At 43.1% G+C, this 26,986-nt stretch overlaps 1 protein-coding gene across 2 annotated transcripts in view; it reads left to right on the top strand.

The window, feature by feature from the left end:
* Positions 1 to 26,986, top strand: part of LOC142583333 (uncharacterized) — a 63,596-nt gene that overhangs the window by 3,426 nt on the left and 33,184 nt on the right. For both annotated transcript variants that reach the window (XM_075693752.1, XM_075693753.1), the window contains exons 3-6: positions 3,343 to 3,639; positions 4,232 to 4,565; positions 20,656 to 20,987; positions 24,808 to 25,224. In XM_075693752.1, coding sequence (XP_075549867.1) covers positions 3,343 to 3,639; positions 4,232 to 4,565; positions 20,656 to 20,987; positions 24,808 to 25,224 — 1,380 coding nt within the window. The remainder of the gene's footprint in view (positions 1 to 3,342; positions 3,640 to 4,231; positions 4,566 to 20,655; positions 20,988 to 24,807; positions 25,225 to 26,986) is intronic.

Raw genomic sequence — 26,986 nt, forward strand, 5'->3', positions numbered from 1 at the left:
ATTGATTTGTTCTCGGGCAAGTTGATTGATACCTGAGGAAGCCAGTGTAACACAAACAAAACACAGAAGACAGGACACCACAGTAGCACTTGTGGTGGCCTTTATTTTTATTTGCACTTCCCATTACTTTGAAATCACTCTTTGCTTTCCCTTTGGGATTGCTTTTACCATGTTACTGCTTACAATATCAGTCGTAGAACCAAGCTGTGTTTTAATTGTGCCATTAGATTAAAAGAGACATGCTTATACTGAAATTCTTTGTTATGGCTGTTAGTGCTTGTTACCAGTGTCAAAGAAACATTTGAACAACCTCGACGCAGGTAACCGAAGCAACAATGTAGGTTGTGTGTGTGTGTGTGTGTGTGTGTGTGTGTGTGTGTGTGTGTGTGTGTGTGTGTGTGTGTGTGTGTGTGTGTGTGTGTGTGTGTGTGTGTGTGTGTGTGTATGCCCGTATGACTTGGCACAGTCACCTGATACAAACATGTAAAGATACGTACTGTTGTGTTCATTTAAAAAAAAAATGATCTACAGTAGCTTTGCTGTGTTTGAACCCTGGTGTAAGATACTCTTTAAGTGTGGACAGGCATGCCTTGCAGGAGGTGCCGATAATGTTCTCTTGTTCTAAATAACGCCACAAGATGACTCTGATCGTGGGTCTGCGAGAGGCGGCGATGCTTTTCTATGGGAAATGTGCACTGTTTTGGAGTCTTTTTCATACAAATTGTACGCAGTCATGTGGTATAACTGCCAGTGAACACATACATTGTTCCAGACAGCAGCGGAAGCTAGAACCATGGTGGGCAGAACACTGCCCTTTCTCTGCTACCGAGTCAGCCGAGTGAAGCATGACAGTGGGTCCACTGGGCTTCTTGCAGCCAAGCTGAATGCTCATCACTTACGTTGCTCGCGTCTCTGGGAAATGCGCTCATGAAAAATGTGATAGTGTGAAATGTGATACTGCGATCACTAGTCTGGGCAGCATGAAAGAGTGTTGTCAGTATCCTCTCCTGGAGATATAAATCTTATGTCGTGTCCTGAGCTTTACCATGCATCTTCACCGGATAGCTTAGTGGCAGAGCCTTTTGTACTAATGAGAGTAAGTACAACTTTCTTGCTCTGTATTGGCACATGCTCTCACGCAGAAATGCACATGTGTTTCACAAAGCGCAGGTGTCACAACTTCCAGGTGTTTTGCAAACGCAATGCTTTAAGTACCTATTTTCTAAGTCGATAGTTGCACCAGTTTATAGTAGTGCAATAGCTAATGCTGTGGTTGTACTATCCCTAGAAGAAAACTGCTCATTGCGTGAATGTTCTAATGAACACTCAACAGCCCGAAACTTGCTTTTACTTTTATTTTTGTCTTGTTTAGACTTATTTGTGCCAGTGAAGAATAGGTTACGTAGTAATGATTGTGCCTGCAAAATATTACCCTTGTGCACTTCACATAAGCAGCTGCAGATTTAAATAAAAGCATTAACACTGTTATTCTCTGAGCTACCAAAACATGAAATCACGTCCTCTCTTCAGTCGCCATTCCCAGCAACAATGTGAACCACTCGCGGATTTTTGGGGAACACAACAGCTTGCGAAACTGCCTCTGGATTTGGGCTGTGTAGCAAGAAGAGAGGAGGCACCCGCGACATAATCTTTGAAGGGAATTGCACGAAAGGCAGGACAAGCAAGTGGTGAAGCACATGCTCAGCACTCAGCACAATGCGTTGGCGGGCTAGTTGGTGCGAATCCATGAATACTTTGTTTTGCGCTAAACAAAGTATTCATGGATGCTCAGCACTGTTGAGACAAGCGCATTCTTCATGGTGGCGAATGAAAGAGTGCGTTTCACCAGCTTAGAATGGTTCAAGCTGAAGGGCTATGGTTTACGCTCGGCATGTGGCGAGGGTTGAAGGCACGCTCCAGTTCTAGCCACTCATTTGCTTCCTGTCGTGTCTCCAATTGAGGTAAATCGTAGCTTCAGTGGGCTCAAACAAATAAGACAACACAGCCGTGTAGGCTCCAGCATTTATTACTAAGAGCTGTAGGATAAGCAGTAAACACTTGTAGAGGGAAGTCAACTCCATAATAGTTACAAGCAGGCTGACATCTTGTCTCACGTGGTCGACTGGGTGACAGTATCACTCGCAGGACAGGCATGCAATCTTTCCCTGGAGATGCCTTTTTATTTTCGTGAGAGGGTGTTCCTGCTTATGTAAAGATGGGCACCTTCTGACAAGTGGGCACCTTCTGACAAGTCTAGTAAAAATGCATGTTGCAGTGTTGCATAGGTGGTCGGAAGGGGGCGTAGTGTGCTTTTTCCATACCTCCCACCGACTCCTGGTGTGGGTCACAAAGTGCGATCATGAAACAGCATGGTACGCTGGAGAAAACAAATGTGTGTGCTTCCTGTAGGGCAGAAGGCATTTCTTGGATGGAGCAGCATACATCCAGCAGGAGTGTGAAGTGCAGGTCAAAGCAATGACGTGCATGTGCTTTTTAACAGGAACTTCCTTACTAAGAGTCAGTCCTGGGAACTTTTTGCAAAAATTAGATATTTCTAATTCTAAGGAAAGGTGCATCTCACAGGTACGCCTGTGAGATACACATTATTTCAATTCTCTTTTGCAGGTTTACGCATCTTTATGGTCAGTGGTGGGCATTATTCATATTTGTACTAGTAAAAGTACTCTCCCCCCCTTTATTTGCATAGAAAAGTTACCTTGGGTTGCTCCCCCAATCTCCCCCCACTCCCCCAGAAAAAAGTCCAGTGTGTGTGCCTGTTGCTGATGATGATGATGATGCCTTCTACAATACCTAAAACCCTGAATGTGAAAGCAGCTCTAAAAGCCAGGAAGCACTCAAAAACAGAAAATGGGCAATGACACCACATTCTAGTATGTAAACTTGCAGCTTGCATACCAGGTCATTGCATGTTTTAGGTGTGGTTAATTATTTAGTTATAAACATGGATCACACTGCATTCTAAAGGAACCTAATTGCTTTTTAGAAAGCTTTTCAGTGCCAGCTCGGCATAAGTGTGAAAAAAAATATTTAGAAATCCGTCCTCACATTGAAGTAATGGCACTGAAGTTTTCATTGCAAAATTCAAGAAAGGAAAGTTTTACCTTCATCTTCTCAGCTAGTGACAGTTTTCTTGCTAAAGGACTGAAAATTTAGTGCAGCTCCTTGGAAAGGGACAGTTTAGACATGTTGTATTCAGTGGAAAGGATTCTTTCACTCTGTGTCTGTTCTGGAGTGCTACCAAGGCCTCAGTATCTTTGTTGTTTGTCCGTGCGGGAAGCAGTGATGGGATATCTGGGCACTCATTGGCTGTTCATTGTCTAGCGGAAGGGCCGGCCCCCCAAGGCCATTGCTGCTGCAAAGGCCAAAGCCGTGAGCACCACTCCTGCAAAGGCAGCAACTCCTGTCAAGCGAGGCCGGGGAAGGCCGCCTGGATCGGGCAAGAAGAAGTTGGCAACAGAGGGCAGTGCCAAGAAATCCTCGCCCGTGTTGCCGGTTGCTGCCGCCACTCCCCAGAAGAATGGCACTGGTGGTCCCGAGTGTGACCGCTGTTTACGGACATTCTCCACCGAGCGAGGTCTCAAGGTGCACCAGCGCTGGCCCTGCAAGCTGGATGCTGCCGTGAGTGTGGTTTCACGGCTGTGCACTTGAAGCGCATTCCTTTCTTTCTTTCTTTTCTTTCTTATCCTTGCGACCACAAGTTTTTGTTTCAGTTGTCATGTGTGTAAACTGTCCTCAATTGAAGGACAACTGCAGCCAAATTTCACCTTTACTATATTGGTTATAATGTAGTTGTACAGTCCACGCACGCCTGTTACAACAGTTCCACGTACAACATTCTTTCAGATGTAACAGACCACTCTTCTCACCTGGTTTGGTCTGCCTATAATTTTTCCTGCAGCAAGTTGCCCTTTTAATGGATACAGCTAAAACAGACTATCGGGTACGACCACAGGATAGATTCTCGTCCAGATTTAGATTAGGTGATATGCTGATGAGCCAGTAGGTACAGGTGCATGTTAGAGAAACCAATATGTGGTCAAGATCATCCAGAGCCCTTCACTACAGCATATAACTATAATGTTGCTTTGTGACGTTAAACCCCCGTGAATCAAACAATCAATCAGTAGAGATAATTACTGCGAGTCCCTAGTATTATATATCTATCGTCTGCTTACCATGTGTAAAAGAAACCATCATATTTGCTTTGTAGAAAGACGATGATGACGATGCATCAGGCGGACTTCCATTGGACGACGTTATGGACTCTGATTCCGACTCCGACGTGCCGCTGGGTAAAGTGGCAAGCGGCAGAGGGATCCAGGTCAAGGCTGATCTCGAGGACGAAGTCGAGAGCAGTCCGGACCACCCCAAGGGCAGGCTCGCCAGCAGGCTCGCCAGCAAGCTGGCCTCGGGCAACAAGCCGCAGCTCATCTGCCAGCGCTGTGGGCTCAGCTACGACCCCAAGCGGGACGGTCCACGCTGCAAGCACTGCACGCGCGACAACGAGCACAGTGACGAGAGCGGCGACGAGGACGACAAGGCAAGTGGCAGCCGCTCTCCGCGCTCTTGGCAGGAGGAACTCTATGGGTGGAGTCAGCACGACGATCCCTCGGCCTTTGATGGCCTCTTTTCGTTCACAGCGGGCAAATTCGCACCACTCAACGTGTTTGAGTAGTGGTGCTATTGGCCTCCTTTCGTTTTTTTGTTTTTTTATTGCATTCTGACTAATGTTGTATCATCGGCATCTAAGGTGAGGCCTCGGGATGGCACCTGCTATTGAGGTGTCACATTCCCCGTGAAGCAAAACCCTTTTGGCTGCAGCTTTGCAGGTCACTAGTAAAGTTCCTCTATCTTTAAGGGCTGAGGTGGGTCTTTGACCAAAAGGTTTTTTAAATCTTTACTCTTCGAAGTATAGCACTGAAAAGTTGTGCATGTATGTAATGTTATGTGCTTATTTTGAAAATAAGATCTCTTTTCGTTTATCTAATTTGGTTCAAGCTTTATGCAAGCTTCCTTTAATTATATTCCACAAGGAATTGCAAAATATGTGTTCATTAGGTATTGCTGAATAAAGTATGAGTGGCTTCTGTATGATACAAGGAATGCAATAAGACCAACCTTATTGCTCTGTCATACCTAGAACAATATCATAAGGAGACCCTCGGCTATCCCCCTCTCTTCTCGTTCATACCTAGAACAAGGTTTTCTAGACTTCTAGAAGTCTAGAAGTTTTCTAGAAGTTAGTTAACAGAAAAACACTTTTTCGAGCCTCAAATTCAATACCTCGCAACTTGTGTTCTTGGTAAGGCAGAGAAATAAGGTTGGTCTTATTGCATTCCTTGAATTGTGTAGAAGCCATTGATACCCTATTTAGCAATATCTAAGGAACACATATTTTGCAAATTTTTGCAGAATATATTTAAAGGAAGCTTGCATACAGTTTTAACCGAATGAGGTAAACAAAAATGGGCCTTATATTCGAAATAAGCACATAGCATTGCATATATGTCAAGCACTATACCTCAAAGAATAAAGATATAAAAAATGTTTGGTCTAGGACCCACCTCCCCCTTGACGGGTCTAGTCTTCGGCATTCTGGTGACAGATTTTTTCATTTAAAGTTCAATACCATTGTTTAGTCCGTGTTTTTTATGAAGAAATTATTGCACTCACTGACCAAATATAGGTGTTAACTCCATATCTGGACATAATTTTTCTGACTGCCTTTGTCCAGCGTAGGGACCAAGAAAATTGTAAGTGCTTCAAACATTTCTTAATTTGTAGAGTTTCTACAGAAACTACTGGAGGGCACACAAATGCTGGAATTGTTTAGCTGCCGTGTAATTGATAGTTGACACATGGATTTGATTTATCACACTTCCTTTGTAAATTTCGAAGTCCTCATAGTTTTGTAAACGCAACACTGCAATAAGTGCCTGTGCATAATCAGAGCTATTTGTTACATCTGTAACGTAATATTGTGAAGAAAATGACCAATTTGCAAAGTTGCAAAACCGTATGAGGCCACAAGAAAGAAGTTAAGGCAAAATCCACATACTAACCGTACCGGCTAAACCAGCAAACTTGCAGCTCTCATCGACAGTAGTGTCCGAGTTATGTTTATTCATTTTTGTAAGAAACTGTTTTCATTAACAGTGTCACTTAATCATCAATTGCAATAATTTCTTAACAACATCTGACCTAGTGAATTTTTATCAGACCCTACATTATATTAAAAAAATTGGTTGGAGCACGTACAATAGGCATCGCCAAGTCATGCCCGGCAGCTTACCGCCATCCTTGAAGAGATAAGTGTTCAATCATTGCATTCTGCTGATACCAACACATAGGGCAGAAACTCGGAGGTTAACAAAGAAACTTAAAAAACAAAAGGTAAGGATCACGCAACAAGCGACGGGGAGAAAAATATTTGCAGGACTTGCGAAATATCTGAATTACTGCAAGGCCTGGGCACACAGTCCCAAAATCAGTTTCAGTCTGCTATTAGCTCTTGCAACTGACATAGTGATCCACTGATCAATTTGATTAGAACGGCCATGCTTTAGGAGAGGTTCACGTTTCTCGTAGAACCAACGCCCTGTAAACTTTTATGGCCGACTGCATATTGCTGGACATCTGGAGCAGTGTATCTCTTTTCTATGTAACTAACAACTTCATCAATGCACGGGGCTCAGGTAAACTGTCTGTAAATGGGAGCCATTGACAGTATTATTTTGTAGAGTTCTTATGCCAGTTGGTGTGTGATCATTCGAAGGTTATAGTGTGCGAGACATTTTGTAGGGTAAGCACTCAAGTTGCTGTTGCCATCCTGAGGCTTATCCTCATTTATCACTTTTTTTTGTTCCCCTCGCGGTAGTCATTTTTGTCGACCGCACCGTGTATTGTGCCATGCATACATATCATTGTTCCATAATTAGTATTTTGTGCGGTTGAAGACACATGGCTGGCTTATAATACGCTTGTTTTATGTTTACTGTCCTTGTTTGGCTAGAGTACTTGAGCATTTTCTTTTTGTTTTACTGTTCTTTTTATGATTTCATTGTGTGCAAGGCAGAGTGCTAGACATTTATCTTGTGTGAAAGTTTTTTCTTAGCTGACTTTAGCCTAGAACGTGGTTGAATTGAAATGGCAAAAGACAAACTTGCCACTCTGGATAGATGACCGTTAATATACTGTTGTTGCAGTTGGTTTGTTCCTGTTAAAAAAAAGATTATATAACACAGTTGTTACAGAATGCTTTCTTCTAATCCTGAGCACCCAAACATGACTGTGGCTTTTTTTCTTTTTTTTTTTCAAGCCAGGTTTTTGATCAACTGCTGTATGGAATAGAAGAATAGCTAATCGTGAGATGTTTACGCAGTCGGAACTCATTTACACACGCAGTCAGACTCGCTTATAATGAACCAAATAATACAGACAATTGATTTTTGTGTGGACAGGTTATAGTGTCTAGACTTTCAGTCTCAAAGTATGTGAAAAGCAAAGATAGGGCAGCTGGTAGGAAGTCGAGCAGCTCATGGGGAAATAACATCCTGAAATTATTTTGTTATAACCATTGCTTCATTATAACCATTGTCCAGCTCTCATGGCCAACAAGGACGGGTGTTACCACCAGGTGAGCCAAAGCCAATGCAAACACCTTTTCTACCCAATGCTGAAGGACTGCAAAACAAACGAAAAAAAGAAAAGCACCCATGGTCATGCACTTTGCGGCCTCAGCGAACTGCCATAAATGCACAGTCACGTCAACGAGTGCATGACTTTGCGTCCTGCTGTCGTGCCCTTACAATTGCACAGCTCGTTTTGTGAGTGTATTGGCAGAGCACTCTAAGCCTCCGATTTCGTTCAGGGCTCGTCACTGAATGTGAAGACGCGCCTTGACATCAGCAGTAAAAAAACTTTTATGCACGTTTGCGCCATAATGCAACTTTGTTCAGTGCAGCCAGTAGCTATATGTGGATTGTTATAAATTGGCTTAAACTGCACTGAGTAAATGAGTTGTGACTGTGAAACATTACCTTCTATTGTCATAGTTACTGCATTTTTATAGTATATTAGTTTTTCACTTAAAATTGCATAGCATCAGTAGGCAGTGTGCTTGACGAAAGACGCAGCGGGATACTTCTGAGAATCTTAGTGCTACGGCGTGTCCTAGCACGCCATTTAATGTGGGGTGCTTTGTAATTCGATATTTAACGGCAGGTTCCACTCGGCACATGTCGTATTCATTGCTAGGTCTTTTCATCTTGTGCTGTACATTTGACCAAAACCTGTGATATTGCATTATGCAACACTGTGTGCAAGATAACTACAGTCACTTACAAGCTAAGAGTCTAGCAGAAGGTTGCAGGCTCGATTCCCGACTTCTGTAGCTGCACACTCACAAGGGTGAAATACGAAATCACTTGCCTGGCATTCGAGCATTGCATACATCTTAATGAACCCTAGGTACAGTCGCATAGCCAAACATTTTTCTGGGCGAATGTCAGGCCCCACTTGTACAGCTACAAAAAAAATTGCAGTAAACAAACAGTTTTAGTTACTTATAGGCCTCAAAGCTTTCATGTTATTTTTAACACATAGTAAAAAAAATTTCGGCAGGTGTTCGTTCAACCGGACCCCCTCTAGCTGTGCCCCTGCTTGGGTGGTCAGAATTGTTGTGTAGCCTTCCACTATAGCATCCATCATACCCCAAGTACAGTAGACTCTCTTCAAACGGAACCTCGAGGGACCAGGGAAATAGGTTCCGTTCATCAGTTCCATTTACTGAGAGACAAAGCTGAATACAATTGCATGAATACAAAACCGACCAACCATGAGGACCAAGAGGCAGTTCCATTTAAGCGATTTCCGCTTATTGAGGTTCCACTGTGTTGTTCTATAAACAATAAACCCCGTAGATGAGTCGCTCATCCATCCTTCCTAACAATCCATCCCTCCGTTCTCTTTGTGTGACGTGATGATCGGAATGTCCTGGGTACGAGGCGTGCCATTTATTAATGAGGACATTTATTTATTTGTACTGAAATCAGGATATGTCTGTATGCTGTACTTCATACTTCACATCATACATGTGCTGCCTTCATCGCACATCCACCATCTGCTGTTCTGCTCCTCTGTGTGTTGTAAGGATTTTTCTAAGCACGTTGTGTTAGGCAACAGCTATAGCACGCATTGGCTGGCAGTAAGAGCTGCTTGTAAGTGGCTGTAGTTTATTGTTGAGTCTGAATGCCTACGTTGTGTATAGTACAAAAGTTAATATATATATATATGCGCATGCTTGTGTGTTGATGTAGCTTTTTGTTTGTGCATCTGCACTTATGTAGATGAGGGTAACGCCTTTTCCCTATTCGTGTTTGGCAGGGTACTTGTAGAAAACTATGTCAGCATACTCCTTCTTTAGGTTTATTGCTTTATTAGCACCGTGCATTATTTTGAACTGTGGCAACGAATCGTCTATACCGGTGTTCCCTTGGGGCTTGGCTTGGGAACTTCAAGAGTGTTGCAGTTGCGGATGAGTGCTGCAATGTGTTTAAACTGTCATTGTCGCCAAGAGCAGAGCTTATGTGGTAAAATTATGTAAATGTAGGTTAGGGTTGACATTGCCACTGGTGTCGACTCCCTTGACATTTCCCACTTGTAATTGGTAAACTTAACAATTGGTGTGCTTGAACAAAGCAATTACTTCGCGTTTCGTCATGAAAAGACATGCAAGTTAGAAAATTTAACTGGATTTTAACTCGCTGGTGCTACCTGTTCACATTGCTGTAATGGTATCTTGATGATGATGATGCTGATGATGATGATGACATCCAGTGGCATGCCCTTTGTATGTAAATAATGACATAGTTACTGAAGTGTGGCGCCGTCTCTGTGTGAACATGTGACTAAAAGCAGGTGGGAGAACCTGGTAGAGCATGGCCTCAGAGATAGCCAACAAAGAAAGTTAATTACATGGCAATTCAACATGCAAGTGCATCTCGGCTTATTTTACAGGAATGTGGTGCCCTCTGTACATGAGCATCTGACTCGTAGCAGGTGCTAGCAAAGATTGCCAAGGCAGCTGTGTAGCGATCCCATTCGTCTCGGGCGATTTGAGTCGTGGAATTGTGCAACCGCATTCAGTCGTGACTTTCTCTGCGACCATGTCACTCATAAAACAAATGTTGCGGCATTTCTAGAACTGTAATCCTACAGTCTAGATTGACCATTGTTTGCATTTAGTGCCTCCTTAAGAAAATATGCACTCTAACAGACAAATTGGGCACCCAGCACATATGAATTAGTTCTGATACATTAACTAATTTCTGAACCAGTCAGCCCGTCTAGTCAGTGGATGTTTAGTGCCATTACTACTTGAACTAGTTATTGTGAGATGTAAAAGAAAAAGACTAGTCATTCCTAATGTCACTTGGGCATTACGAGAAACTAGAAAAAAGGCTTTAGTTCCACACAACATAGTTACTACCTGCCACTGAGCATGAAAGGATGATGACATGTCTTTTGGAGGATGAGCAATACTATTTAATCACTATTGTGGTAGTGGTGAAGCAGACACCTGCAATATTGTCATGTTGTCCCATATTATTAAAAAAAAATTATGCACGCTTTTACTGTGCTGTTTGTGGTGGTTAATACTAACAGCATCATAACTTTAACAACAGAAGGCAATGAATGCCGATAGCAATTTTTTAAACACAGTGCAATTAGTGGCATCATCCTAAATGTCACTGGTTTCTGTTCCTAAACATAATATGTAGCTTGCCTACATAACATTTAGTGAACATAAGTTATTTTTGTATCACGGCTGCAGTGTACTTATTACAGTCATGTCACATATCACTGCCATTTCAACAACTCCTTCGCCTGTTAAGCAGGAGACATTGACGATATTTGAATGAAGTTGTGTATCCAGTTGTTGTGGTGGCAGTTTACACTTTGTATTTCGGCCTTGAATGTTTATCTATTTAGATTTTGCTTTCTAGAAACTCAGCTTGAATTCATATTGGTGTTTACCAAAGTTAACTTTGAAAGCTCATGTGCCATGCACGTTCATGTTCATTGCCTTGAAATTTTGTTGTTTCTGAGCATGAAAAATTGTATGCATCCTGTTCTTGGAACTAACCGATGCCTGAGCTACTAACTCGCGTGTGCCTGCTCTTCTCTAGCCTACACTGATAGCTTGAAATGTGAAGGGACTCGTATGTGCCTTGGATCTTTTGTCATTGGTGTTGAAGCATGTGTTCTTTTTTTCCCCTTCTCAACATGTGAAATTCGATTCACGAATCGAAATGCATCACGTAGTTCAGCAAATCTTGCCACGCATCACTGTGCAACGCCATCCTGTTGCTTGACATCAACTCACACTTTTTCCAACACTCAGTTTTTCTTGTTTTTCTGGGTGGGGGGAGAGGGGGAAGGAACGGGGGTGTGCAAATTTGCCAGGCTACCTGCCACAGGGTGAAAGAGCGCGAGCGCAGGAGATATGGTGTCAGTTCGATTCGAGAACCGAATATTCACTGTTGCCAAATTGGGCTCTGTAATGCAGCGGGTCGGGAGATTTGCCATGTGTGCTCGAATTTGTCACGACACCTGTGTCATGTTCGTGCAAGATTAGTTGTCAAAACATTCGGGGATGGACCTACTTCGTGTAGCAGACGACTTGTCAACGTCGCAAGCCGTGCAAGGGGCCAGTGAGTGTTGCTGCCTCTGGACTCTATAGGAAATGCCGCGTACTGCTTGATAAATTCAAGCGCTTGCAGTGCCGAGGCATAAGTTCTCGTGCACCCTCGAGAGGGCGGACTGTCAAGCTGCTTGTGTAGTGCCCGCAACATTTCTCAGTGACAGACACATCAGCTCAGATTGTGGGAGAACTTTGTTGCGGTGCGAAGAATGGCGGGACAGGGAGCTGGCGAACTCGCGCACGCACTGTGCCAGGAACCACTCGGCCGCACGGAGGGCCTGAGCAAAATGTGGTATGTCTCACCGTAAACATATCTTTTTTTTTCCTTAAATCTCTTTTTAAGCCTTGCTTTGTTAGTTTTTCATTGACCGCTGCATGCAATGGCACAGATACTGTAACTGACAGGTTGTACGTAAACCACGTGAATTTGCACACCCCCGTATCTTTTTGGGTTTCTGCCTGCATGCTGTGCCAGGAGGTTTGTTTGATGCATCGTGTACTTCTCACAGTCAACCTGACATTCTCCATGCTGCTCTGTTCCAAGTGACCTCAGTGGCACCAGAAAGGGTGCTCAGACGCATTTTGTGCTCATTGTCCTGAAGATGAATTTCTCGAAGCACCAAGTACACGAACACATAGAGCATACTGTTGCACATGCTTCGATGGCCAATTCTTTAAGCACGAGTTTTTTTTCCCTTCATTTCTCCTCATGTGTCATGTCTATGTGGTGTCCTCTGTCTGCTCTGCAAATTCCTGGCCTTTGCACCATCTTTCACATAGGCTTATGCTTCTTACAGTACTGTACATTACTGGTTCTACTATCTCTCAAGCGTTGGCACATAACATAATGTTGAAATGAATTCCAGCATTAATTTTCTACCATGAAGCTAATTTGTTACGAGGTCATGTACAACATTACAATTATGATGCAATACCGCTGCTGCATGCAGCAGTGGCGATTGCATTGGTCGTGGTATGGTAACAGCGTAATAACCTTAAACTTAACATTTAGGTGCTCAAAGCACTAATTTTCCATTGACATGGATTGGTTTATTACCACTTAGTGTCTTTCATCCTAGGTATAGCAAAAGGATGGCCAGGTGAAAATGTAGTGGCACTTGCAAGAAATTGTCCTTGCCTGCAAATGCATCTTAGGAACTTGCTTTTTCAATCCAAGCCTCACTATAAGTGCATCAAGGATGAAAGAAAGAATGGTCTGAGCATTAACATTATTTTATGCACTTATTTCCTTCGTATTAGTGATATCTACAACGCACCATCTTCGCTCATAGGATATTTAAGATCCTTTCTGCTTTACTCAACACATTATTTGGCCAACTGTTCATGATTAGTCATGTAAGTGTAATACCAGTGCCTGGTGCCGGAATTCTGCAAGGTGTGTGTTGACAGGGCAGTAATTTCATTTATAGTTGTCAGCATAATATTCAATTCACTTAGTGCTCATTGTCCAGTATATTGTCAATTCTGAATACTTTATGTTGCCTTGCAAGCAGCATGCCACCAAGAAGTATCTCGGACTAACCTAGCTGAGATTATGTGGAATTTCGCCAACTTTACTTGAGGTTCCAGTTTATGCTGCATAATTGATAAGTTTATGTCTCTAGACTCTTCATTGTTTAGTGTGCTTGTTCTAGCACTCTCCTTTGGGTTTTAGCGTAGTCAGTCAAGTTTTAGCATGTGCGGTTGGGTTTTGGCACTCTCAAGTTTTAGCACTTGCTGACAATTTTTGACACGCTCCATCAATTTTCAGCGCTTGCTGTCAAATTTTAGCAGTTGCCTTTGATTTTTCTACATTTGCCATCAAGTTTAGCATTCTGCTCTGAGCTACTACCAGTTTTCTTCAAGTTTTTGCACTGTTATGTTTTAGTGATAGCTATCAAAATTTAGCACTTGTCAGTTTGGCATTCACCATCAAATTTAGCACTCTACATCAAATTTTAGCAGTTGCCTTCAAGTTTTGGCACTCTGAGCCAAATTTTAGCGCCTGTAATCGGTTTTTAACATTTACGGGCAAGGTCAGCAGCTGCCATGAATTTTACCACTTTGTGTGCCTAGCACTGCCACAGTGACTACTGCTAAACTTGGTTTGGCTTGCTTTTCCTTGCTGAAGCAAACTAATTTATCCCTCTCTACAGTACCTACTTTGTGAACCTAAAATTATTGTGTGTGGATTGTTTGTCCTGTGTACTCTATTCAGTCATTTCATCTTTTTTTCTTTTCTGCACTTCCGTTTGTGATTCTTTCTTATGTTCCCTGTTTTCATATATCATCATAAAATTGCAAAGGAAAAATCTTGTGCTTAATAATTTGAAAATAGTCTAGATTTTTTTTAGTTTACCTTGCTCAGCTGAAACTGTTTTCTCAAGTTTTCTGTACAGTGAGAACATTTGGAAGCTGATCTTAGAAAGTCACTGTCCTGAGTGGCAGTGGTTATTATTTCTAAAATAATTTTTCAGTCGTGGCCCAGTTTATTCGTATAATTACACTGTAAGAGAAAATGCATCCATTTTGCTTGTGTCGAGCTATTAGCTGTGTTTATTTAGTATATTTATACCATTTGTCATATTTAGTTCACACGCTCAAGTTGGTTGAATAGATTTTTATTAAATGTTCTTCTTTGTTGGGACAGAAGCACAATTTTCTTTAAGTTGACCAAGTACCAATTTTTTAAGGCCTCCATTTTCTAGCACAGCAGAAAGCGTGTTATCCAAAGAACAACTTGAACTGCATCACTCTTGCCTCGATTATGGGTGCATAGTATACAACTCAGCTCAACCGTCTTACCTGAAGCAATTACATCCAGTACGTAACTCAGGTATGCGCCTTGCAAGTGGGGCATACAGGACATCAACCATAAACAGTCTATATGTCCGATGTAACGAACCAGCCCTCGCAGATAGAAGAGCCATGCTCACATGTGCATATGTCCTAAAAACCCGTTCACTACCAAAACATCTCTGCTACTCCATAGTTACGAAGTGTCCGTCTAAGCAGCTTTTTAACAACAAATCGAATGCGACGAGACCCCTTATTCTCTGATTTGAAGAAATTTGCCAGGAATTAGGTATTCTAGACGCACTGCCTGATGTTGCCCAGAGACCCGAACCACTGCCACCTTGGCACACCTTTCCCCGTGTAGGTGACTACACACTGACACAATTTCATAAAAAGCAAACTCCACGTGAACATATAATACAAGAATTTTCGGCGCTAGACGAAAAGTACGAAGAATACACAGCATTTTATACTGACGGTTCTAAAACATCACTTTACGTCGGAAGTGCTGTAGTACAAGATAAATGGGAAAAGGTAGTCAGGTTGCCTCAGTGCGCGTCAATTTTCTCAGCAGAATGTTATGCCATTTCGGTGGCTGTATCAAAAATAGTCGAGATGAACATTCAAAACAGCATTATCTACACGGACTCGCTGAGTGCAATCACAGCACTGAAAGCCAGAAACGTAAGGGAGCATTTAATAGGAAATATAATCCATAACATAATAACTGCTCAAACACAAGGACACGAAATTAAGCTCTGTTGGATACCAAGCCATCATAGAATTAGAGGCAACGAGAGAGCTGACACGTGCGCTGCTCAAGCCTGCCATAAGGATGTCAGTACTGTAAATATACCCTATGCAGATTGCATGAAGTTAGTAAAAAATAAGCTTTAGGAAAAATGGCAGTGTACATGGAATAGCGAAGAAAATAACAGACTACATTTAGTAAAACCTATTCTGGTTGAATGGAGATCATGCAGGCATCAGGAACGTTTTATAGAAGTAATTTTATGCCGCCTGCGCATCGGACACACACACCTAAGACATAACCTTCTACTGACAAAACAATACAAACCCTTATGTGAGAAATGTGGAGATGAACTCACTGCAAATCACATTTTATTCTCGTGCACACAACTCGAACGGCTAAGGAAAAAATATTTTACTGTATTTTACAATGAATGCATTCCCTTCTATCCCAGTCTACTTTTAGGAGATAACCTACTTGTAGGAACTTCATCTGTTTTTAGTTTTTTGAAAGATGCAGCGATCCTAAACAAAATATAATACATCACAGAACTGCTAGTTCTAAAAATTCTTACCCAGTTTTTTCATGCATCTTATGATGCACCTCACCCACTTTCTCAGCCCTGAGAAGAAGGCTGAGGTCTCCATTTGATTTATTGGGCTCCTCAGAGTCCTTGTCCGTACAAGGACCTTCGCTGAGGATACCCAATTTTGAATAAATTATACCATGTGTTTGGCGCATGATAGCCTGAGTTGCTTATGCACCATAAAACCCAATACAATACAATAGTTATCTTGCAAACCATGTACAAAATACTACCCTTATTTCTTCCTTCTCCCTCTCTCTTATTTAACTTTGCAAACATTTTCAGTTTATTCGTATATGTATGGCTGCCGGCAGCACCAACAACTGAGCACAGTGGTGGTACCACTTTGCAATAAAAAAATTCTGGAAGTGGGCGCGGTTTTACAGCAAGAACTTATGTATTTATTGAGGACTAGGTTGTGACCTTGACAACAATATTTGTTATGTAGTGGGCTGCTACTGCGATTGCTACAACAACAGACATTTCTCTTGTTAAACTGCGCTCTGGCCCCCACCAGCACTTTCTTTTCTTGGGTCTAGAAAGAGGCCAATGCCTTCAGGACACCAACAAATGTTTTTTAATAGACCCTCCAACAGCCTTAACAAAAGTTGTGGAATGCATCTAGTATTGAAGCATACCTCCTCCGAAATCTCATTCGAACCAAAAGTTTTTAATGTAGCTTGTATTATCAAGGTTGTCTGCAATCGAATGATACCGCAGCCTCACAGCCTCTCCTATCTTCCCATCATTCCAACTGCCCTCAAATTTGTGTGCCATGACATATACATGGAACAATTCCAGCCGCACTCTGTCCATTCTTGCATTGTGCTTTTGTATTTGCCTGATCCAGAAATTGTGTGGCATGGCCTTTCATCGTGTTGGCCATCTCCGAGGCCATATTATTGGCTCATTGGTATTGTTCCCTGCCACTGATTGGTGCCACCAGCCCATTACTGATGATACATCTTTGCTCCTACTTTTTCCGGAGATACTGCTTAGAAAGCATGTCTAAGAGAAGTCTGCCAAAGAGCCCTCGTGTTTAGTGTTCTGCAAGACTAAGGAAGAACAAGTGGCAGGTTCTTTTTAAAAGCTGAAGGATAGGGCATGCAGCCTTTCAGGTACAATTTGGGCTTGTCGCTGCTCTGTAGGAATATTACGGGGCTCAAGTGTTGATGATAGCATTGCCTTGATGAAAGTGCAAGTTCGTTATGTTCGTTAAAGTGATACTGGGCTTTTAAAGAGAACCTAATGGTGAGTAGATAACATGATTCCCAGTGGGTACAGAGAGCAACAGAGAAAGGGAGCATTGAGGGAGTAGACAACTGCAAGTGAATATCGGGGAATGGTTACTAGGCGAAGCAAATGGCAGAGCAGACAGTAATGCGTTGTTTTCTTTCTGTATTCGAAGGAAACACCATTTTTCAGCACTTACTATTTCTAGACCACAAAAACTCGCTTAGAAGGGCCATGACATTGTATTTTCATTGTGAAAATATTTGCATCACCATGCTCTTCCGATATGATAACTCCGTCACATTTGAGTCACTAATGGCCCACTAAATGTTCTTCAAATGTAATTTTCTTCACTTGCTAGTGGACGCCCTAATAGTCTGGCAGCTCTCGTGAGTTCACAGCCGCTGTGTACAGAGTGAAAGAAGAAAGAATGGTTGATGCAGTGCATGCCCATCTTCTGGCGACAGTCATTGTGGTGCTTGTGACCACTGCAGGAGGTGTTGTCACCACACAAAGCTGACATCACAGCTTTGACATGACAGCTTGCATGAGTCGTTTGTGATACGACAATATTTACTCGCTCAATTCTTGTACTCACATAATGCTTGCACATAATGCTTGCATTGGCCATCAAAAAAAAAAAAATTTTTTTTTTTCATGAGCAATCATTGCACCCTCACAAATTGCTGCAGTGACTGGTGTCTGCTTGTTCCAGCTGGTGATAACAATAGCACGTGGCAGCCGATGTGTGGACTAGCAATCCAGTCCAACTTAAGCCGCTAGTGGCAAAGTTTCTGCAATTTTCTAAGTTTCTAAGTTTCACATGGATAGCTAATGCCAGCATCATTTATCTTCGTGTCACTTCGCCATAGGGCCATAAGGAAGCTAAGTGGCTGGTTTCAAGCTGAAGGCAGACATCAGTGTTCTCAGTGGCAACACAGCCACCTATACAGAAGCAATATGTAACATTAATGTTGACATTGCCCTTGAATAGGTCGGCCCAGAATAACATTATTTACTGATTTAGCAACTCCAGGTTCAGCTACTGCCTGCAAATAAGTGGCCTTTGCAAGCCCTGCTAGTGTAGAACTTGCGTTCTTAATACAGAGGTGAATGTTACCGGGTGGTAATATTTTGTTTGAACTTAAAGGTGGCTGGCATAGGAACCGCAATTTAAAGTCGCCACATGTCTCATTTTCCTCTTTAACACCTTGAGCCGTTCCTCTTAAAAATTTCCCCATTTAATTAATGCACCCCCAACTTTGGATCAATTCTCCGCTAAAGGAAGTGCTATTATGTGAGTAGATATGGCACCTCCAGTTTTCATAATGTAGCAGGGCACCCCTAGTACTAACAAGAGTGTCTCGTTAAGTTGTTGGCACACCCTACACAACGAAGCTGCACTGGTTCTTGCACTGATCTTGAAATGGTCGTATCAAAAAGCAATAAAGTATTAAATATTTGTTGCGCATTCAAGGAATTCCAGCACCTTAATGTGATACAGAGTTGGCAACTAACTTAGCTCATAATGCTAAATAAAACTACTTCTTTCAGTACTTCTTTAGAGGTACTTTAGAGGTTCTTTAGAGGCAACATTGTCGGTGTAGTGTAATCATTACCTTGTGACTGCCTCTCAATAGGCAGTTTTAATTTAACATTAGCATAATATTGGGGTTAAGGGAAATGCCATTACTGTTTCCCAAATGCGGAATGCGAGTTTTAGCGTAGCGTGATAGTGTAGTTTACGTGCAGAACACTATTCGATTACGCTTTGAATTTCACATACATAGTGCACCTAAGTGACTCTATCTATTCCCCAAGCTTTGTGCGTGTGTCCAAAGAGTGTGAGAAGCAGCACAATGACACCAGGAGCACGTTGTACAGTGTATTTTCCATGTCTGCCGATCTGTGGCTAAATCGGTACAAGCAGTACAAGCTGTCAACCGTGGCCTCCAAGGTCTCCCAAACTCGGAGGCCATACGCCAATGTGCCTATCTCCCAACTTTGCTGATAGGTGGCCCCACTATTCAGGCAGTTTCTCTCGTTAGGCCTTGATGCATTCAAAACAAGAAGCGATCTCGAAAGCTCTGCAAGGTTATCCATAATACTCTGTCTGAGGTTCTTAGATTAAGCTAAAGCTGTTTACCTAGTCATTTGCAACAAACGAAGTGAATTCCACAAAAGTAAAGCCAAATTTAGTTGAAAGTGAGTGGCAGGAACCACTGCCATGTTTTATGTAAACCATGCAAAGATGGTAACATTAAATGTGAGAAGTAGCGTGCGTACACTAAACGCTACGAGTCATTTAACATTCAGCACATGTCAATTTCATACCCACTATTATACTAAACACACTAAACTAAACCTTTCTAATGACTCTGTTAGGTGTCGACTGGCGTTATCTATACGTAGTGTGATGAGCATTAAATATGACTGTGCCTCCTCGAGTCGTCACTGTAGCTGCTGCAAAGGTAGTTCAATATTGCACCAGCAGCTCATTGTGACCTGTTAGCATGTGCATTGGAAACACTCCAGAGAGATGCAATTTGTGACGTTGCACACTGAGTGTTGTCGTGACAGTCCTGGTAGGACGATATTGCAGGTTGTGATCTGAGTCAATCGATTTGTGGTTAATTAAAATGCGTAGAGTTGCGAAACATTTCAGGCCCCTATGCGTTTCACTCTCGTGTCAAGCTCCAATATGTCTGTCTACTGTGTCATAGCTCCTCTATGAGTGCAAAGATGTAATTGGTAGTGAAAGTTTCTTCCATTGATATAATGCATTTGAGGTCGAATAAGGCATGCACATTAATGTGTGAGGTCACCTGGTCCAACATAGGGTATCTCTCCTTATTCAGTTTCTTTCTCTAGTGTCTTGGGCAGTTTTAAAATGCTACAGCTCATTTATGGGACATCATGCTTGTTTTCATAAATGTTAGACATATTCATCTGCTCCATAGTCTCTCTAGACATTATTTTTTTATTATTATTATTGGTTGCTGATCTGTTTGAATACTTGTGGCCACCGTGTTGCCATAAATCAAGTTAAGTGGGGGTGGGGGGGGGGGAATGTTATACCCTCCACAAATGCAAGTTAAGAAAAAGTAAACTACTGTGTTATACCAGTAGTTAAATTGTGATGGGTGAGTTCATATCTATATACTAGTGTGATATGTAAGTAGTGTAGAAGCTGAGACAAGCATTTATTCTTAATTTAGTTGTTTTTTCTTCCTTCATATGATAGACATTGGTGCCACAATATATTTGGGCACACACACACTCTTCAACTCCAATATGCATGCCAAAAAAGCTAACGCAATTGTTGAAAAAACTACCTGTAGCATGAATGGAGTGAAAATACACAACATTCTTGTGTGCTCTTTAGCAATGCTTCAGTGGGAGTGTTACTATCGTGCTCAGTATGAGCTACAATGTGAAAGCGCGTGACAAGGCAGTTGTGCGTTAGGTTTTGTATGGTGTAGTGCCAGGGGAGAGATCCACATATGGGTGAATTCATGGAGAGCCTGACATAGTCCTTCTGTGTGGTTGGTGACTTCTAGGAAGGGGAAAATGAAGAGTCTGCTCAAGTCAACGGTGGCTCCCCTGAGAAGGAAAATGAAGCAGAAGTGGGCGAGGATGGCCCAGTGAAGAACATCCAAGCAGTAACAGATGTCATCAAGGCTGCCAAAGCCGAACAACGTCTGCAGCAGCTGAAGCGTCGAAAGCGGGGGTCGCCTCCGGACGACACCATTGAGAAGGACCTGGACTGCCCTGTCTGTGGCAAGCAATTCACCAAAAAGTACTACTTGCAGCGCCACCTCCAAATGACCGTCTGCTCGGGCAAGCCCCCGCCCTCTCACCCCTGCGAAGTGTGCGGAAAGGTCTACTCCCGCAAGGTGAGTAGGGCGTGGCAGAGCTGACTGCATGCACTGTTGTCTTGGCCACTGCAGAAATGTGGTTCCACTGGTCAATGCACGTTTCCTAAGGGGGGGTTGTGACATTCTGGGAGAGTCAGGATGTGGATACTTTGGCTTGTCTTCGATTGACAAGTGCCTTGTTCTGGAACATGGCTCCTGTTAGGTGTAAATAACAATTTCTTAAAGTCATGTCTTAGTGGCAAGTCTTCATTCTCTCGTGGTACACATTGCAATAATGTTTGCTCACATATGATGTAGAAATTATAAGAACACGGAAACGTTTCACTGCAACTGGATGCATGGTGATCGCAGGACTTGGCAACCGGACTTGGTAACCTGTCAGTGAAGCTGCACATACAACATAACTCTAGAGCTGGTGCTTGTGTTTTACTAATAAATGCTTACACACAATTATGTAGCAAAGAAGTCACTGTACTGACCGTCGTAAGCTCGGAGAGCGAGCCATTGAGACGGATCACCAGGCATATCTCTGGGGTGTCCTGGCGCCCCAAAAAACAAGCCAATCCAAAGCCCTTTACATCCTCGCATTCCCATGAATGCACAGCACCGAAGGGGTACTTTTAGGTAGTTTTATTAAAGAACACCAAAAAGCATAGCATAATGGCATAGCATTATAAGTAGCTTTGAGGCATATTCTTTTATGTTGACGCTTGTTGATGCTTGTTAGACGCGATGAACGAAGCTTGTCTGCAGGTGCGCTTTACGTCAGACGAGCTGCGGTGCCTCACTGGCCGTGGTGTTCTGCTGCCCATTGCCAGGTTGTGGGTGTGGCCCCTCTGTGCAGCAATGGCATTTTGACGAGGGCAGGATACAAAACAATGTGTGCTTATATTTAGGTGCACGTTAAAGAGCCTCAGGTGGTCATAATTCTTCTACTCCTATCAATGCGACAATTCGCCAACTGAGCTCATGACTAGCAATAACATTCCCTTTTTAGATAAAGGGAGAGCCACTGCTAGACCAAAATTTCTTTTGACTATACTGAAATCGGTTCAGTATTCACCCTGATGCATAGTTAAAATAGTTGAAAGTAGTATTTTGTTTAATTTATTTTCTGCTGTGTTAATGTCCTGCAAAATTTATTGCAAGCATTTTTGTTTTATTTTAAGTGCTTTTAGATCATGCTCTTGCTCTATGTTCTTAAATTGCGCAGTATGCCCACTTGCTTGGTCGTCGCGCTGCAGTTTATTTTGTATTATTAAATTCATCTGGAGTCCTTTCACTATGGCATCTCTCGTAGGCCCAGTGTTGTTTCGGGGAGTAAAACATCACAAGTCACTCAGTCCCTTTCAATTGCTTTTGATTTCCGGTGTCGCCCTTGTCAAGTGCTTTGACAGGGCAGGCAACCAGCACATTGCGTCGTAACAAGTGGCCGTCAATATAGTTACATAACTTATTTAATATGCATTGCAGGATCCTGGAAGGGACAATGAGTAAAAAAAAAAAAGCTGTTAAAGCAAGTGCAAGCATAAAAATGCAACTTGTGGTAGTAGGCAAAGAAAAACATACGTTTATGAGCAAAAGTAATTGTACAGGTCAAACGAATTTTACGACATAAAAAAGCACAGTTTGACGTAATAGTTGTGCGGAAACCCACAAGGGGGAGAGAAGTAATTAAGGGAAAAATGAGACATCCACCCAGTCATAGTAGTTGTTACAATGGAAACCCATACGGATTCCTCGAAAGAGAAACCTCGCAATTGCAGAAAAATTCGTCCTGGTCCGGGACTCAAACCCAGGACCACCGCCTTTCCCTGGCAGCTGCTCTGTCATCTGAGGTAACCAAGCGGCGAGCACTTGGCAGGGCGAAGTTGAATTTGTCAACAACTCGAAGCAAATGCAAGAGTTTGACGTAATAGTTCTGTGGAAACCCGCAAGGTGGAGAGAAGTAATTAGGGGAAAGTGAGACATCCACCCAGTCGTAGCAATTGCTACAAAAGAAACACATACAGGTTCCTCGAAAGAAAAGCCTCACAGTTGAAGAAAAATTTGTCCTGGTTCAGGACTTGAACCCGGGACCACCGACTTTCCGGGGCGAATTTTTCTTCACAGAACTTTATTCTCAACCCTACACCCTCGCTGCTAACACACCTTCGCTCGTTGCCTCACCCACCTGCCTTACGCCCTCTCCCCTTTAGAAGAACCCCACCTATATATACTGTGGCGATGAAAGCATATGTCGCCTTGAAGAAGACAAGTCCACTTGTCGAAACGTTTGCTCCTGCTTTCACCTAGTTCTCATTTTGCTCATCATTATACAATGTAAGGCAAACAAGCGGGAAAGAAAAAATAGGCTCAAACAATTCATCACAAAATGCTACAGAATCGAATACATATATATGTTAGTGGCAAGGCTGCTTTGTAAGTGCATGACATAGGGCAATGCAAATGGGCTGAATGACTGCCGATCTAGCGAGGACGCCCCTGAAATTTTGACTGAATGTGCATGACAGCACACTGAAAGCCAGGTTGCACAAAAGTGAAAATGCGGCTGGAAATGTGCAATCAAAGCTACTCGTCAATACCTTAGGATGTGTGGAGAGTTAGTCAGGCACACTCTTTTTTGTCCAACTGTCTGACTTGCAGTGATAACAACCCATAATATTTCTGGTCTATTCAGCAACAACACCATGCCCAGTTTGCAAACTCGATTGTTAGCCAGGCTTTGTGTGAATTCCTCCCATCTTTCTTCTTGACATTATATGATGCCTCTCTTTATAAACTTAGTTGTCTGGCGTCTAGCTCAAGCAATCTTTGCTTTTAATGCTAAATTAGCTGCTGGTATGTTGATTAATGGTCATTGTGACAAAGCAGTGCACATAGAGAAATTGCAAGGCTGTGTTTGTTCTTTGTCTTGTCTTCGCACAGTGATAGCAGTTAAGCACGTTTCACATGGTGCAGTTTTGCTTGTTCTTTTGCACATGCAACATTGCTGTTGTGTCAGTCTGTGCGTGCGACTTTTCAATGTTTTGAAGTGTAGAACTCTGCTGTTTAAATCACTTGTGTGGCATGAATTGGGAATTAGCAAGAACACAGCTTGTTACACAAATTGTGAGGTTTTACGGGAACTGTTCCTAATTTGTTATGCCTTGCTTTCAACCAATGTGTACTTAATCATCATCAGCATATTTTTACATCCGCTCCAGCATGAAGGCTTCTCCCAATGATTTTCAATTACCCCGGTCTCGCTCTAGCTGATTCAGAGTTATGCCAGCAAATTTCTTAGTTTCATCACACCAGCTGATTCTCTGCCATCCTCGGCTGTACTTCCCTTTCCTTGGCACCCATTCTGTAGCTCTAACAGACTACCAGTTATCTGTCCTACTTATTACATCACCAGCCCACATCCATTTCTTCCTTTTAATGTTAGCTAGAGTATCATCTACCCGTGTTTGCTCTCTAATCTACATTGCTACCGGTCTCTTAACATTATTTGTGCCATTGCTCTTTGTGTGGTCTTAACTTCTTCTCAAGCTTTTTGTTAAATTCCAACTTTCTACCCCGTGTCTTGGTACTGGTCGAATGCAATGTTAGCACACTTTTCTTCTCAAGGATAGCGGTAGTTAATAAGGCTACAATAATAACATAGTCTACTGAATAAACCACAAACTGACTCTTCCACTAGGTGCTCGCAAATATCAAAACTGTAGTTGGTGCAGTTAGTGCATCCAAAGCTCAAAGGTGAAGTCTGCACGTGCCGTTGATGTGGCTCTGAAACCGCTGTGCAAGAAAATTGCCGAGCGAGAAACAGGCTTGAAACACGTATGCCTTCTCCCAGGACAACCTTCGGGAGCATCTGCGGGCACATGCCGGTGAGGTGACACGGCGGAAGAAGTACAAGTGCGACCACTGTGGCAAGACCTTCCACGGCATCTCGCTGCTCAAGATCCACATCCGCGTGCACACCGGCGAGCGGCCATTCCCCTGCGACTTCTGCAACAAGGGTTTCCCGTCGGTCACGGCGCTCAACAAGCACCGACGCATCCACACGGGAGAGAAGCCGTATGCCTGCGCCGAGTGCGGCATGCGATTTTCACTCAAGGGGACGCTCAACCGCCACACGCGCATCCACACGGGAATCCGGCCGCACAAGTGTCCATACTGCGGCAAGGAGTTCATCCAGGGTGGCGGACTCAAGGCGCACCTGTTCCATCACACGGGCATGAACGGCTTCAAGTGCACCGTCTGTGACAAGGTGAGGAGCTTTGCCAGTGCACGTGTTGTTTCACCTTTTGCCGGTGAGTGCATTGGTCGGTGTCTCGTGTACCATAGTCGGTGACAGGTCGTAGGTGCAGTAGCGAATGCCCCACTGTTCCATGGTCCCCATATCCTATGGGAACGGGCACAGTGCGTTTGATGGATATGTATACCCAGTTAAAGAGAGTTGTGAGTTCTTGAACAGACAGGCTGCCTTGTCTCTGTCGCCCCATGAAACTGTTATAGTAAATTAGAGTGCTAGCCTGTTGCGCAAGAGTAGGGCCTTTCGGACTGCACGGACGCCAGATCGTATTGTGCCAAGACTGATAGTGGCTTCCCTCCGATCAAAGCACAGCGTTGTGTGCATTCTAGGACAATCTGTTCCCTGGTGCCCTATGGCAACCACTACATTTGTGAACATATAAATAAAACTGCTTTTCTTTCTGTTTTGTACTTTTTTCAAGATGTGTTAGTAGTCCACTGTTGAAAAGGAACACATCAGTGCAGAGTGCGTGCGAATTCTTCTGTGGTAAGTTGACCTGTAGCAAGCCACTTGTGTTCAGTGTTTGCTGGCACCTTCCTATGCCGCAGTGCATAGACATATGGTGGCTTCGGCTGAGCCACCCTGGCACTGTGCCAGTGCAGCAGAATATACATCGAACACCGACCGAGTTTCGCATTTTACTACCTGCCAGGCGAATGTATGAGCCACCAAACGCGAGTTTGCGACTGTAGCACCCTCTGCGAAAGACATGCGGAATTCGAAACTCGGCAGACGACAGCTTAGCTGAGGCCAGTTGGAATTAAACTTGCCCTGATTTTCAGCAACGTGAACAAGGTCAAGTTGTTTATTGATGAAAAATGTTTATAATGCGTAATGATGAATGATTCTTAAGGTACGGCAATATTTCAGGCTGCAAACTGCATTGGCAGCACATTGCATGTACTCCGACTAAGCCAAAACTGCCTTCAAGACTAAAAAGAAACAACGTAAATACAAAAGTTGCAGTATCAAAAGCTTCATGCCTCCTCAACTACCATATTTACTCGCATAATGATCGCACTCACGTAATGATCGCACCCCAAACTTGTCACAGAGATATGTCGTGTGCCAAGTCTAGCTAATGATGATCACGCTTACCCTCTGTCGAATGCCACACGAACGACTCTTGAAGACATACCAAGCGGTCTGCTCGCACCAAACATTCTTAAGCAGATGCTCCATTTCATTCCTTTCATCACTTTCCGCACTTCCATGAAAAAAAAGCTACAACCAAATTTACCTTGGCTTTATTATTTGTAGGCTTCCTAATGGTTCTGATCAACAACAACAACAACAAAAAAGGCCTTTCGATTGTTCTCGTCTGCACTTGTGGGCACGCAACAAATCGCGAGCGACAACGATAGTGGCCATGTTCACACTGATACGTTAGCAGTGTACTCTATTCATACGCTGATGCTTGTGACACAGCTACGATATTCACCCACCCTTAATGGAAACGTGCCATATTAGGATAGTAGTGAAGACAAACGGCCACAGTTTCCGCAGCATGCCCGCCATGTGTTTCTATGTCACTGGCACCAAAGCATGCCCGCCTCCGTTTCTGTCCCCTCAAACTGGACATGGCTACATTATTGCTGCAAACTTGCCAATATTTACGACATTATTCATTACTGATACAGAAGAAACTGCTTCAATGCGCGTAATGTACTCACGAGAAGAAAAAAAATTGCTTTCGGCTTGCTCCGCCGGCCGACAT

The sequence above is a fragment of the Dermacentor variabilis genome, chromosome 5 (genome assembly GCF_050947875.1).
Source record: "Dermacentor variabilis isolate Ectoservices chromosome 5, ASM5094787v1, whole genome shotgun sequence".
Lineage (NCBI taxonomy): Eukaryota > Metazoa > Arthropoda > Arachnida > Ixodida > Ixodidae > Dermacentor > Dermacentor variabilis.